A 14,538-nucleotide genomic window follows, 5' to 3' on the forward strand; every position below is an offset into this window, starting at 1 on the left:
GGAATCCCGGGTGGAATTCTTTTGGTCATTGGTTTTTTTTTCTTCTGAAGGCTGCGTGTTATCCCCCATGAAACGAGCTGCAATCTTCTCCCCAAACCCCAACGATTAATGCTTTCTCCTCCACTTCTTTCCCACTACACTTCTCTTCTTGCACTTTGTTCTCCGACTCATTTATTCTGCTCTCACCTTCCCGCTCTCCTTTGCTCTTAAACTCCTCTGTACCCCTTGTTCCTCTCTTTCTTAATGTTCTTTCCCCTCACATCACTTTTTCTTTGTTATCTCTCTAACTCTGTTTTTATGTATTTTTCCTTGATGTTTCATTTGAATTTTTTGTTTGTTGTTTTCATTTGCTGGGAAGTGATGTAATTCTCTGTTTTGCACATTTTCTCTTTGCGTCTCAGCCTGAGTGGAACTTTCTAAAGTGCCCAAATGTGGAACTTTTTTTTGAATTCTCTTTTGTCGCCCTCTTTCAGGAGGAGCTGCGGGAGATGAGGGAACAGTCCATCGACCCCCAGGCGGAGCAGGAGATCATCAACAGCATTGAGGAGGTCTACTTCTCCAACGACTCCTTCGACATGGTGCAGCACGAACTGGAGGTCAGATATTCGCCGTACGAACGAGCGAGCACTTGCGTTATTGACTGAACGAGCACCACTCACCTGTTAAATGATGACTCACTACCCAGGTCAACACGCCCACCCCTCAGAGAAATATTAATAATTCCCGCAAACCCACCACATTTCCGTAATTCTGATAATGACAATATTGCATTTCTAATGTGAATAAACATGGCTTCCTGTGCTATGAACCCCGTCTGACTGGCAGAGTTAAAGCTCTTTCTCACCTGAGCTGCTGCCTGTTACGCTTCTGCTGAGCCGCATGCACACTGTTGACGTCCGGATTGATGGATTGCATCCGCTCAACAGAAGAAGGGTGTGAAATCTCATTAGATTTATCTTGGTTTTGCTACACCATCTGAAATGAGACTCTCAGTCAAGGGGAAAGTAATTACCTATCATCCTTTGGGCCGTGGATTTCTAATATCTTCTTTTTTCGAGCAGAGTTTGTTTGCTGTTTACTAAATAATAACCTCCACCTTCTCGACTAATGTGATTTAAGATCTAGCTTTGTATTTACTGAGCAAAGAGAAAGAGGAAAATTAAGATGCTGTCGAAGAATTGCTTTCTCAAGATAAAGGAAATCCCTGCTGTGGCCCTAAGCACTTTAGCTTGGTACTGTCTGACACACACCTAGTAGGGGCTTTGACCATGCTCAATGGTAGGCATGCAAGTACTTTTGTCTTGCAGACTGTATTTGTGAACGTGTCTGCAGAAGTCTCAGGTGCTTTCATGTGTGTAGGCGGATGCATCGTAAACAAAAAAATAAGTTTGTGTGTTTTTATCTGCGTGTGTGATTATAGAAGCTCCCACCTGAGCTGAACCTGCAGGAGCTGGAGGAGCATCGAGACAAGCTGAAGAGACAACAGGCAGCAGTACGTACCTCTCTCTATCCCACACACACACACACACACACACACACACACACACACACACCAACACACACACCAACACACACAGTGGTGTCAGAGAGTGTACTTTGACGTCATTATGACTAATGTAATCAAGAAGTCGTTTTATCTGAATTTAAACTTTATTTTTTACGTTAGATGTAAAATGATTTGTTAACTGATAGAAATTCAAGGTTCACATTTGACAGTGTCACACTGTTTTAATCTTTATGGAGTTGTCATGGAGATGTATCTGCTGACATTTAAGCTGTTATAATTTCATCTACAACACTTTTCATTTAACTCATTCATGTTCTTCTGAGACAAAACACCATCTGCTGCTGTGTTGACACTGTGTGTGAGAATTACAGGAAATATTCTAGTTTTACTTAAAGGGGACATAGCATGCAAATTCCACTTTGTTAGTGCTTCTACAGGTTAATGTGGGTATCTGGCATGTCTACCAACCCAAAAACTCTGGGGAAAAAACACTCGCGCGTTTTGTTATAGTTCCTCTAAGTCAGAAACGTCATGCTTGAGCGACTCGATTGCGCTTCCTGGGTATTGTGTCGTAACAAGGAACTGGAAGTCTCCCTACATGGTCTTGGCCGTTCTTGGCCGTTCTCCAGCACGCAGCCGCCTGGCTGTTCACACGGGACGAGCATTTCTCCGCTGGTCAGCCCCATAGACTGTATATATAAGGTCAGCCCGCGATTCTTCTTTCTCCGCTTGTTGTTGTACCCGTTGAATGTCAGGGTTCGGGGGTAAATGATGGTCTTCATAGCCCCCCCCCACCTCTCTTTCTCTCTCTGTCTGTCTGCTTGTGTGCTTGTAGTGGATGGGCAGAGGGGGACATTTAATTATGTGATTGGGAAAATTAAAACTCCAGGACAACAAGGGGAATACAAAGTATGGGATGCATATTTGATAATTTATATCATATAAAATATGTAATTTATATCGTTTAAAATCATGGGGGGGAGGGGGGAGCTGGCTCATTAGCATTTAAAGGAACAGGCACTCAAAACAGGTCGCTCTGTGGAGGGCTGTTTTATACAGGGTAAAAAGGGTGCTGTTTTAAATGATCCTTGTGGTATTTTGACCAAAGTATGTTACAGACATTTCATTAAGACCCCAAGGAACCATATCAACTTGTGGTAAAATGGGCATGCTATGTCCCCTTTAAAGTGCAATATTTTATTGCTCATGAGCAATGTAATGTGATTGAAATTCAAAATTCAACTAAAGTGTAAAATGACCCATGCTAGTTTGAAAGTTGGACACAAAACTAAAATAACTAATTATTAATTCTATCAGGAGGAGAGTGTCGAAACTTGATAGAAAAAACTTTAGATCCAAAGTTTGGTCTTGACCGTGGTAACCTCAGTTGATGAAACAATTTAGCCTCAAGTAGATTTAGCCTCAAACTTACACTGGCTTACACTATGGACATAACTCCGAAAGATAATACAGAAAAAGCACTTTCTCATTTGGATAAAAGCTCTGTTTCATTATCTTATAGCAATATATCACAGGCCGTCCAATTTTCTAGGCAGCCCAAATATCCTGTATGTTGACAACTGTCTTTGATCCACCCCAAGCACATAGCACTATGATGATTGTACGTGAGGCTCGGCAGTACCATCAACAGCCCTGCATCATTGTTCTGTGCTGATTTGCAATTTGGCGACTGAGCCTGAACAACACCCAGCAGCAGAAGTTTTTGCTTTGTCCCTGAACTTTGAAAACAGACTCTTGTTACGTCAGTGAATCAGAATCACAAAATAACTTAACTGATCCACACAGAGAAATTACTTTGTTATAATTGCTCAACACTCAACTAGGAAAGAGGAAGTAATTAAGTAAAAGAGTAAAAACCAACTTTCAGCTAATGTCCTATCGCTTATGTCAAAGCAGTGTTTCCCCTTAATATTCTAGAGTGTGGTGGCCCTCCATATTCTAATTTGTCCTGACACAGTCTTTCATAATGAACCAAAATATTTTTTACACTTCTCATAATAACATAAGCGATCTCTCTGGTGTTTTGCTCCGTTGCTGCATTATTTCTTTGTCTGCAGGGCTATTTGCAGTGTCCATACATTTATTGTGTGTGTACCTGCAACTGGTGTACGATGCAATTCTCTCTCTAACCCGAGAACTTGTGGTTCACTCCTTAGTCTGTGTGCCTGTCACTCGGAATCTGTTGAGAAATAGAAACATTTGCAAAAAGTAAGGTGGAATCATAGTACAGACAAAAATGGAAATGTGCAAAGTACATTGACAGTAATGGTCAATGTGCAAGAGTAAAGTGCAATGTGGGTCAACAGTGAATTATCAGCAGCTCAGCAGTAAAAAACAGATGGAGATGTGCATGAAGGGGAGGAATTTTATAGCTGAATGGCCACAGGAAGGAAGGACCTCCCGTGGCGTTCGGAGGAGCACTTAGTCTTCCTGAGTCACGACCTGAACGTGCCCCTCTGGCCAAACAGAACACCGGGGTTGGGAGATGTTGTTCATGATGAAGAGGAGTTTCGACAACATCCTCCTCTCTGTGATTCTTTTCCTGTGGCCACAGCAGGAGCATTTCCACAGTGGCCATCATTCTGCGGTCAGTCAGGTTCTCGCTGTTTCAAACTGGCGAGGCAGCCTGTCAACAATTTCTATTTATAGATACCGTCTCTTTCCCCCCCTCTGCCCCCTTAATCCCCAAAGTCCAGTGAAGATGTTGCCCCGCTTACCCTTCTTCCTGACATGCCTCTGTATTTTCACATACCTGCTTGTCTCCATCGCCCCCCCAGCTCGTGTTTTATATATTTTTGTATTTTGCCACATCTGCCTCCTCCACACCTCCTCTAATCCCTCTTCGTTTTCTATAAACGCTCCTCTTCCTACACATCCCTTCATTTAAATGTTTGGCAGTTTCCCACAGAGCTGTCTGCTGAGTTGAAAAGGAGACCTGCAACTTGCGTGAAGCCTAAGAGCACACAAACGTCCTCTCACACATCCCCTCTCTCCCTCTCTCCCTCTCTCCCTCTCTCCCTCTCTCCCTCTCTCTCTCTCTCTCTCTCTCTCTCTCTTCTTCTTCTCTCTCTGGCTGCGCGCAAGCCTGCAGGCACATCGTGGGAATAGCCATTGTAATTGGTCCAGTACGCTGTCAGGCAGAAAATCCCCAGCCATGTTTCTCAGCATGCTTATCAATGCAAACCGGCAATCTTAAATCAATATGAGCAAACCGTCTACCTGTTTGTCTACCTCATTGCCCTGAGGCTTTTGTTTAAAAGCCTTTGTACATAACTCTGTGGATGCGTTTGTATTTATTTTTTCAAACTTATTTCTCTGGTTTCTTGTTGTGCATCTGTGCTGGCAACAGTGGAGGCCGGAGGAATTATGTTTTCAAGATGTCTGTTGGGCCGTCCATCTGTTCCATTCTCGGGAACGCCATATCTCAGAAACGTTGACTTGGACTAAAGGAGGAGCTGGTTAGCTTGTGCAGGTCAAAGGTCAAGATCACGATGACCTCAAAATAGATTGCTGGCTTGTTGAATGGGATATTTCAAGACCACCCTGAGAGATTTTCTTCATACGTATTTGTCAGAAACGTTCACTTGAACTCAAAGATGAACAAATTAGATTTTGATGGTCAAAGGTCATTATCACAATGGCCAAAACTCCAACACACACACACGCTAAAGACCAAATTTCACACAAATGTGACATCATAATGTTCTGTTTTCTGTCCGTTAATTAACACCAGAGCTCAGGAACAGAAATGGAGATGGTATTTTTTCCAACTTCACTGGTTGGCAGAGGCTTACAACTGTGAGTCAGAGATTCTAGTCTCGGTTTTTCATCATTTGTGAAATCACGCATGAAAAAGGCATATACATTACATTTTACATGGGGTTATTTACCAAAGCACAGTATACACAATGAGATTACACATGCAACAGTTGAAAATATATTTATTTATATACACACATATGCAGACATTCGGAGAAATACCAGACACCCCCAAGGCAAAACAAAAGAAAAATAGGTTTGGTTTTTCCACTTTCTGTCCAAAAGTGTCACCATCTCATCCATCAGCTGGAAATGTTCTGAATAATTACCAGGAGAGGGAGACTGTGGCTGTAGCCATTAATGAATAATAGCTTTCTTTTTCACAAAGTTCAAATTTTTAACAGACACTGTAACTATTTCTTCCATTTCTCCACGACATGGTAGATGGGTATTTTGTATTGGTCAACGTTGAGCCATATACCTGACGTGGAATAAAAAGAAAATTACACTTTTTCATTGGTTAAACCTTATAAAGAAAAATCTTAACTGTTGTGAATATGCAAAACAACCCTGTAGCCATAACAGAGTCTGTGTGACTGAGTTTCTTTTAACGAATATCAGTTATTTTATTCATCACAGCAACACAAAGTTTAGAATATAGTAATATACAGCACATCTTAAAGCGGTATACAAAAAATCCTTCACTATTTCTATCATCTTTTTAGCGAATTGTAATGTTGGACATGATGATTGTGTACATGTTGTGGGTCACCAAGCTGGTGCCGATCTCCTGCGGCTAGTGATGGAAGGTCTGTCTTTCCAGGTGGGCAATAATACAAACCGGACTCGCTTACACACACACACGCACGTACACACGCACGCACACACAAATCCACACACCCACACACACACTACAAAGACACATAGTCCCCCGACTGTGAAACGGAGTGTAGCCCTTTGAAGAGGCGATAATAGTGCTTTCACTTCCTCACCAAGAAGCTGTCTCCTGCCAGATATCATGACACTATTAAATAAGGTATAAAGCAGCTCATGCGGTGGGTGTGTGTGGCTGTGTGTGTCCTCGCGGAGGCGTGCTTACGTTGGATGAATACATGATCGATGCAGTACTGTACTATATGTACTGCATGTACTTATTCCCTTGTTTTCCTCTTTATTTCACTGCTGTGTGGAGGTTTATGTGTGTTTGTGAGCTGTTGCATTCATTAAAGTGATGATTAAATATCCTGCTTGGTTATATTCCTTCCCCTCCTCTGTTCCTGAGTCATATGCTGTAGGGAAGTCCAGGCTTTCTGTGGTATAGGGGAAAGAGAACAACCTTCCTGTTTCTCCGCTGAGTTTAATTGGCGTCTCAGACACACGCCTGGCACAGGCTCGTCTCATGGCTAATTGCCTTTTTGGCACTGAGACCTCGGCCCGTATGGAATAAAAAAGTCAGGGTTCAGACACTGACTGGTTGTGTGTGGTTTCCATAATTCCCACATCAACACACAAATGCTAGGATGCCTTAATCAATATGAACACACGTGCTTGTATATTACACTTCAGGTTGCATTTATCAGCTGTATCTGTATCTCATGCAATGGCTAAGCAACTGCTATCATTAACATTCAACCCATGAATCCTAATTATACTTTTAACTTAAGACCTTGAAATCTTAAAATCCCCCCTTAAAAATATGAGGACCAATAATGTACCAACACATGAGCATAGTATTTTTTATCAAGTACGCTTCTTCAATTGACTTTCTATGTATGAACGTAGGATGCAGAGATTCCGGGGGAAGTGATATTAATAACCTGGATGAACATATTCAATTTTTAATGAAACTTGAAAGCTTTGACTATCCCTCCTGCAGCAGTAATGAAGGTTTTTTCTAAAGTTAGCAGCGCTGACGCAACCTTTGCATAAGCCTGGCTCGACTGCCAAATTCCTCTCAGGCTGGAGCAACGTCCCACTGTGCAGGGGGAAGTTTAGCATCGTGTATGTGAGCGAAATTCAAACATGAGAGGTCGCATCGTTTTATGACGAAATGCTTCAAAGCCGGTGCAAAGAGGTGTTTTGAGAAACAGGGAACTGCCCCAAAGCCCCACGTGCTGCCCAATATGACAGAATGTGACACCACCACACCAAACATTTGAAATATTTTTTAAATTTCATTTGGTTTCATTTAAGTGCATTACACTACTGCTTTGGGTTATGTGTAACATGCAGAAACCCAGGAAACTTACTGTTGACTTTAATTTGTCTCAGTCCTTGGGTTCTTTAATCGGAACGACTAACCTCTGTTTTTTTTAGCTGCTTGATACATTTTACTTCTCCAACCTCTAATTAACATGAGCTAATTTAGCTGTAATGGCCTCGTACATCTCGGTGAACACTTGCATAAAATAGTGAATCGATTATAAGCCTAATGTATTCAGTGTATCTTTAGTCTTTTTGCTAATGAGCGAATGCAACATAGACTGTACAACTGTTCCGTCTCTGTCAGCATTCATTATCGTCTTCCTCCTCCTGATGGTAGTCGGCATCTGTCTTCTCCTGTGACTGCCCTCATGTTTGCTCATCTTTTTCACTCCTTGATGGCACATTTTTCTGTCCCTATACAGAAAAAAATGCATTTGTTGTCTTTCTGTCACTAGTTTTACTCCATCTGCCATAGTCGGACTGGCCGCCGGGACTCCTCCCATTGGACTCTTCGCTCTGTGGTTCGCTTGAGCATCCCTTTTTAATTTTTTTGTTGAGCAGCCCTCAGATGCATTTTTGGGCCACTTTGATTATTCACCAGACTGGGTGGTCTGGGTGAGAAAGTCCAGGGCCTTTTTTTTTGTCCCAGTTCGTCCCGGCCATCTGCTAAATAATACATGCACTGTGCTTGGTTTGCAACCCAGTTAGTGCAAAATTTGCCTCTATTTGTGTTTGCGAGGGTGAACTTTCCGACTTGCACTGAACTCCGGACGTTTTTTCCTGAAATTTTCCAGAGGGTCTGTATGTGAGAACGCAAATGTCTGAGTCAGTTGTTCTGGAACTTTATTCCCCTTGTAAAAATGTGTGACTGAGCCCACATGAGAATACAGCAGAAACATCTCCAGAAAATTCACAGCGAGTCAATTGGTGACGCAAAACTGGAAGAATACAAACATCTCACAATCAAAAAGAGGTGCCAAACACCAAGAAGATGCCGGAGATTTCAACTCGGAAAGTCAAGATTCGAGAGCTTTTCGAGATAAGGGCCGAATCCAGTGTTAATGTTTTTTCGGCAGCGGAATTGGCCTCTGCGTGCTCTACCCAGGCGTCACCCCTCGTCTCAATGGCCAGAAACAATTTTCCAGACATTTTCTGTAGTTCATGTCTGAAAACAGCTCTAGTGACTTGGTTCTTGTGGCTCAGGTTGGAGTGTTTCAATTCTAATAGCTGGGTTTTCATCATATGCTAAGACTCTTACACTCCTTGAAAAGTTGATTGTTTTGTGCTAAGATCAGTGGATTTCCATTACGTGGCTCACTGGGTCAGTCTTTGAATTTCTTTAACGTGACTTCTTATTGTTTTTCTGTTTCTCCACCATTCACTTGGTGAATTCTTTCACTTCTTCCATGTACTGAATATTTTTTCACTGTGACCATCCTTCTCACACTTTGGGATTTTAGAAGAAACTCCGGTACTAACACCCGGTGGAATGAGCAGCTTCAACTGAGCTGCATTCGCCATCTGTTCAGCTCTCCAGTTGGCTTCCATGCATACGCAACACATTTCGAAATGTCATCCCCCGCTCTTATTCTGCTACTACGGCAGGCGAGGCTGCTGCATAGTAGCCGATATAAATGCCTCCTCACAACTTGGAATAAACTCGTGCTCATCTTATAACTACACTTGGTGAATGTGTGTGTTGGTGTGGATAGTTGCACTGTTATAAAAATGAAAGGAAAGTGGTTGCTCACTGAGTCAGAGAGAGAAAGTTGTAACTGGAGTATTTGTCCTTTGTCATGATAATGAGCAGCTCATTCATAACCGGCTCATTTGTTTGTCGTGAGATTTGAAACGTTTGATCTTGAACGTTCATTCTTGACTTCGACATTGAAATCAAAAGTGATGGAACACAGGAGTTATAGAAATTAGCTTTATTGAGCATAAATTAGGATTTTATTTATTTTTAATAGACAGATCTATGTGTAACACTGAGGACCCTGGACACCTCAAAAGGGGTTTAATAGGAGTGAGTAATGAAAACATGATGACTGACGAATTTTCTGTCTGAACCTGACTGAGTTTGAGAGAAAATTAGCCGAGTTCGCACCAAACTAAACAGGCATTCTATCTTAAATTTGTATTACTGTGATATCTAGATTTGAAAGTGAACTAATTAGGTTATTACTGAAAATGCACTCACAAAAAACAGTCGTACAGATCGCTCACAATCCTTTAACCTTTTGGAAACGTGTTGACCTTGTGTACGACCTTGTTTATACATGGCCCTACATGGTTCTTCAGCTTTCTCCCTCTCCTCTAAAAGCAGCTGTGGGCAGCATTCGTAGCTGGAGGGGTCAGACTGATCTCATGACTGTGCTTAATACTGTGCTTCATGAACATGCTCTTTAAATAATTACACTTTAACCTCGGTTGTGAGTCAAGTTGGCTAAAGACAGAAAGGAGAGGAGGGAACTTTCGAAAAACAACAACAGACAGAAACAAGAGTAAAGCTGTCGAGAAAGAAATGAAAAGAAACTGAGTAAGACAGAGACACTGTCTGAAAAGTAAAATCAGCCATTGCTGTTCTCGCTCCATCCTCAATAGCAAGATTAAACTGTCCAAACTGTTTTTTGTTGGCTGACATTTGGGAAGAACATCAAAATGTCTTTTCACTCTCTTTGTGTCTCTGCACTGTGGCCAGAGCCATTATGAGTTGTCTGTCTGCCTGTCCCAGTGTTGTGAATGTGAAATCTCAGGACAGCCTTGTGGGGATTTCCTCACATATGGAGCAAATGTTCATTTGGACTCAAATTAGATTTTGGTGGTCAAAGGTCAAGGTCACAATGACCTCATATTTATCCCATTCTTGTGACTGTAACACATCAGGAACCTCTTGAGGGAATTTCATTACATCTGGCACAAATATTTACTCGGACTCCAGAATGAACTGGTTTTGAATTGAATTTGCTGCTTAAAGGTCCAAGGTCACTGTGACTTTACAAATCACACCCGTGTACAAAGCTAAAATTTTCCCACATCTAAAAGGATGGAATGGAAGTGATGACTTTTTCAATGCAAAAGGTCAAAGGTCAACTTCCCTGTGACATCACAATGTTCAACAAATAGCCGTTACTCAGGAACAGAAAGAAAGATTGTGACCATATTTCACATTTGCTACTGAATTGATGCCATTAATCTTGGGTGGCAACCTTGAAACAGATTTTTACTACGTATTTCTTATAAGTCTGGATAAGAGGGATGTAAACTGCAACTTGACTTTCTAGCGTACGCATGCAACTGCACCCTAGTAATTGTAGTTTTCTTTTATATTCTGCTTCCGTGCTCAACTGTCGCTCTCCCTTCTCTTCCTCTCTGTAGGTTTCTAAAAAGGTCGCAGATCTCATTCTGGAGAAACAGCCCTCTTATGTCAAGGTAAGCTTTCAGAGTCAATTCACCATCAGAGGATTTTGCGTTTCTGCACATTTCATTGTATTATTGGACATCAGGTTATCTTGTTTGATATCAATGTTTCAGTGGATGTGATGAGTCGGTCGCCAGCCGTCAAGCAGATGAGGTAGAATTTTCGTAACCATGGCAATATGAAATTTGACTCCCCCATGTGTAAGAAACTGGGGCAGCAATCTAGTTTTTTTTTCCAGACCATGATCAGGTTGTGAATTCAAACTAATTCAATAAAATCCTTTGATCAGCAAGTGATGTTGCAATGAACCGAAATGAACCAGCGTTTTGTTAAGTTAATTAACTTTATATTATATAAGCCATTATTCAGCAACTTTCTTGTCAGTTCAAAGCTTCAACCATGGGATTCAAGTAGTTTGCTGAGCACACTGCCAGATAGAAAGGGAAGGAGCCTACTCAAGCCGTTTTCAGACATGACCTCCGGGTAAAATCCAGAGAATTGGCTACAGAGTTTACCCGTAGTTTGCTTTTCACACATGCACAACGCAGCGGGAGGTTTTCTGCACAGACGAGTTCACAAAAGCAACAAATCCTCCACATTATTCAGGCGAGAGGTGGAGCAGCCAGGTGCAGCAGACAGAGGCAGGAAGTGACATATTAACTCTGCTGCGTGGCTCACGTGATCATGTTTACAGCACTCCGATAACTGTTAGCTCTTATCAACACAATCTCTCTTGACACCTTCACCTGTGTCTTCTACGTGTGTCACTGCTTTTTTCAAAGGAAGACATTTTTTTTGTGTGTCTGTCACGCAATAGAGGCGTCATCAGCTGGAGCCAGCATTAGTATCTCTAGCCAGATATCAAAGATGTGTGTGTACCAAAGTGTATGTATTGGTTGTGTGTGTTGGAATTGAGTGAAGTCTTTTGATTTATTTGAATTAGCAGTCAGACCTCACTAGTCCCTTCAGCTACATGACTGTTGAAGCTTAGCAGAGTGCATTACATTTTGAATTTAGTCATTAAAGCTTTGATCCTGGCAGACGACCGGCAGCTTTTAACAAATTTGCCATGTTGTGAAACTGCGGTGATATTACTTCAATTGTTGAGCCATCTGAAGGTCAGTCTATGAAGAGTGATTTGATCATTATTTCTAAGACCCTCCACTGTGACTTTGCAATTTACAAATGACAGCGGGACTTTATTGGATTTCAGGGGCATTTCCATTCACACATCTCAGCCTACATTCAGGCCAGTGTTTCCCCTACATGCGCCTAATGGCGGTGGGAGAGGAGAGAAGAGCTCTGCTTAATCTCTTTAGTTCTATTGTTATATTTTGTGCTAGAGATGTTTCATATCAAGGTCTATTCACACGCCTTTGAGAAAAGTGTATGAATGAGGAACTTTACACATGATGAAAGTACAGCAATTATAGCAACAAGCAGTGGGAACCTGTCAACAATGAAGGAAACAATCTAAATCATTCACCAAAGGGGAAACAGTGGTGCAACTTCATCGAGTTTCACACACTAACGTTACAGCAAACACACTCATTTGATTAGATTATGCAATGAAACACATAGGTGTGAAATAAAAAAAATATAGAAGATCCATCTTGAAACATGCACTGTTTTTCTTTTTCCTAGAGCCCGGCCTCACTATGCACAGAGGCCACCATGCACTGTCAATCTCAGAGACATCCGATTCCCTCCAGAGACATGGACAATATATATATATTCTTTGGATAGGATTCCCTTAAAGAAACATTGTAAATGTTACGTTTATTTTTTCATTGAATATGTGGTAAATTCATGTTTATTAACACATAAGTGTTTGATAATACAGTTTGATGACTCAAGTTATATCTGGAAAAAGGACTGTAAGTAATGAACATTTTTAGAATGAATGACTGCTATCTAGCTGCTAGTTGATATATTATATAATTACATTAATATAATTTTATTCAACATATGTCAATAAGCACATATATGAAAGCTAACAAAGATTATACATTTATTACAGTCAATAAATGTGCATTTTACGTAATCTTGAAACACATCATATATAAGCTTGGCAGACATACCCCTGCTCCTCACTGTGCACAAATGTACTCAGGTCTCAAGAGCCCTTCTGGTGCCAGCAGATTCACAGACACCTCCTGGCAGTTTGCGCTTTGGTGGGCGAGAACAAAAGAACGTTCGCTCTCATGTGAATAAAAAAGCATTTTTGACTCCAACTTTGATGCTACCACTTCCTGGGGAAACTGTCCTGGGATGCAATCATCCCCTGCCGAGGTCAGAGGGCATATTAATGTCACAATGAGACGGAAGAGCTTTCCTACTTAATTTCCCATCATTCGGAAAGACTCACAGACTGAAAGAAGCCAACAATGCACTTTCTGCTTGCCCCTTGATTTGCAGATGTATTTAGCATTTACAGCCTGGTAATTTTCTGTCCTTTAAACATGAAATCGACTGAAAAACGGGCAGATGCCGTACATATTTGACCCAAACATGAAGGAACAATGTGAGTCTTTTAAAATCTCTTACAACTATTGACACCAGGTGTGGATGTAGCCCGAGGCTCCTCTTGCTCCTCTTGCTCCTCTTGCTCCTCTTGCTCCTCTGTGTTTTCAACTCTTTACCTTCCTCTTTTTAAGGTGTTTCTTTCGGTTTCCGTCTGCTATTTTCTCCGGCGTTTTTTCTTTCCCAAGTCTCTGGATCTCCTCTTTGTGAAATTTTATCAAACATATATTTTCAGAGACAGAAAACTGCAGCAGAGACAAAAATCCTCAGGGCACAATGCCACTTCTCCCCCAGTGCTCAGTGCTGTGTACAACACGTCGGGGGACACATGCGTTAGCACTTGGAAGTGAGGGCCCGCTAAGTGTCTGATGTGATTCGTAGCTCTGCTGAGACAAACCACCTGCGTCTACCCACTAGCGACACATGGCCACTGCTTGTGTCTTGTCTATGATCTGGTGTCCTCATGTGGAGGGTTACATTTAGTTTAAGATTTATTCTTTTACAACTGCTTTTACGTGTTTATTTTTATCTGCGTCAAAACATTTTTTTGTTAACACATGTACAGTTGTTTTCTGTGAGTTCAAGGTGTTAACCTGGCTCAATACACAGGTAATAGGCTATTCAAAATAAATGCCCTCTATTATTTCCACAGTTAAAAAGAGATGGTTTGGAACAAAGTGGCCCTTAGACTTGTCAGGAGAGAAAGAGATTGCCTTGTAGGAGACCAACTTGTAATGCATTAGCACCAGCTAGCCCTGACCAGGTCACTCAGAAGAATGGATTTGGACTGGTATTCAATTAAATCCAACTGGAAACACTTATTCGTCACAGTTACACCCGGCGACTTTGTTTTCGTTCCCCAGTTACCTTCTTTAAGAGACATTAGTAATTTGTCTGACCTTGGTGGTCATAACTGCCAATTACACGGCAGTCTGAAGGCTGTTTCATCGGGGGAAATTAGAAATTTGAAAGGAAATAGATTTTACAGGGTGGTTACTATGTGTAAAGGCTTAGAGTCTCATACCCTTCAGGTGAATGTGTGTGAATTTTGAATTTCAAAGTTTTTGGCTCAGCCCGGCCTGCGGGGTCTTGATGGGTTCGG

At 41.6% G+C, this 14,538-nt stretch overlaps 1 protein-coding gene across 3 annotated transcripts in view; it reads left to right on the top strand.

Moving 5' to 3' along the window:
• Positions 1-14,538, top strand: part of vps50 (VPS50 EARP/GARPII complex subunit) — a 103,732-nt gene that overhangs the window by 9,839 nt on the left and 79,355 nt on the right. For all 3 annotated transcript variants that reach the window (XM_034599986.1, XM_034599989.1, XM_034599988.1), the window contains exons 3-5: positions 474-596; positions 1,421-1,492; positions 10,871-10,924. In XM_034599986.1, the coding sequence (XP_034455877.1) occupies positions 474-596; positions 1,421-1,492; positions 10,871-10,924 (249 nt within the window). The remainder of the gene's footprint in view (positions 1-473; positions 597-1,420; positions 1,493-10,870; positions 10,925-14,538) is intronic.

The sequence above is a fragment of the Hippoglossus hippoglossus genome, chromosome 11 (genome assembly GCF_009819705.1).
Source record: "Hippoglossus hippoglossus isolate fHipHip1 chromosome 11, fHipHip1.pri, whole genome shotgun sequence".
NCBI classification, from domain to species: domain Eukaryota; kingdom Metazoa; phylum Chordata; class Actinopteri; order Pleuronectiformes; family Pleuronectidae; genus Hippoglossus; species Hippoglossus hippoglossus.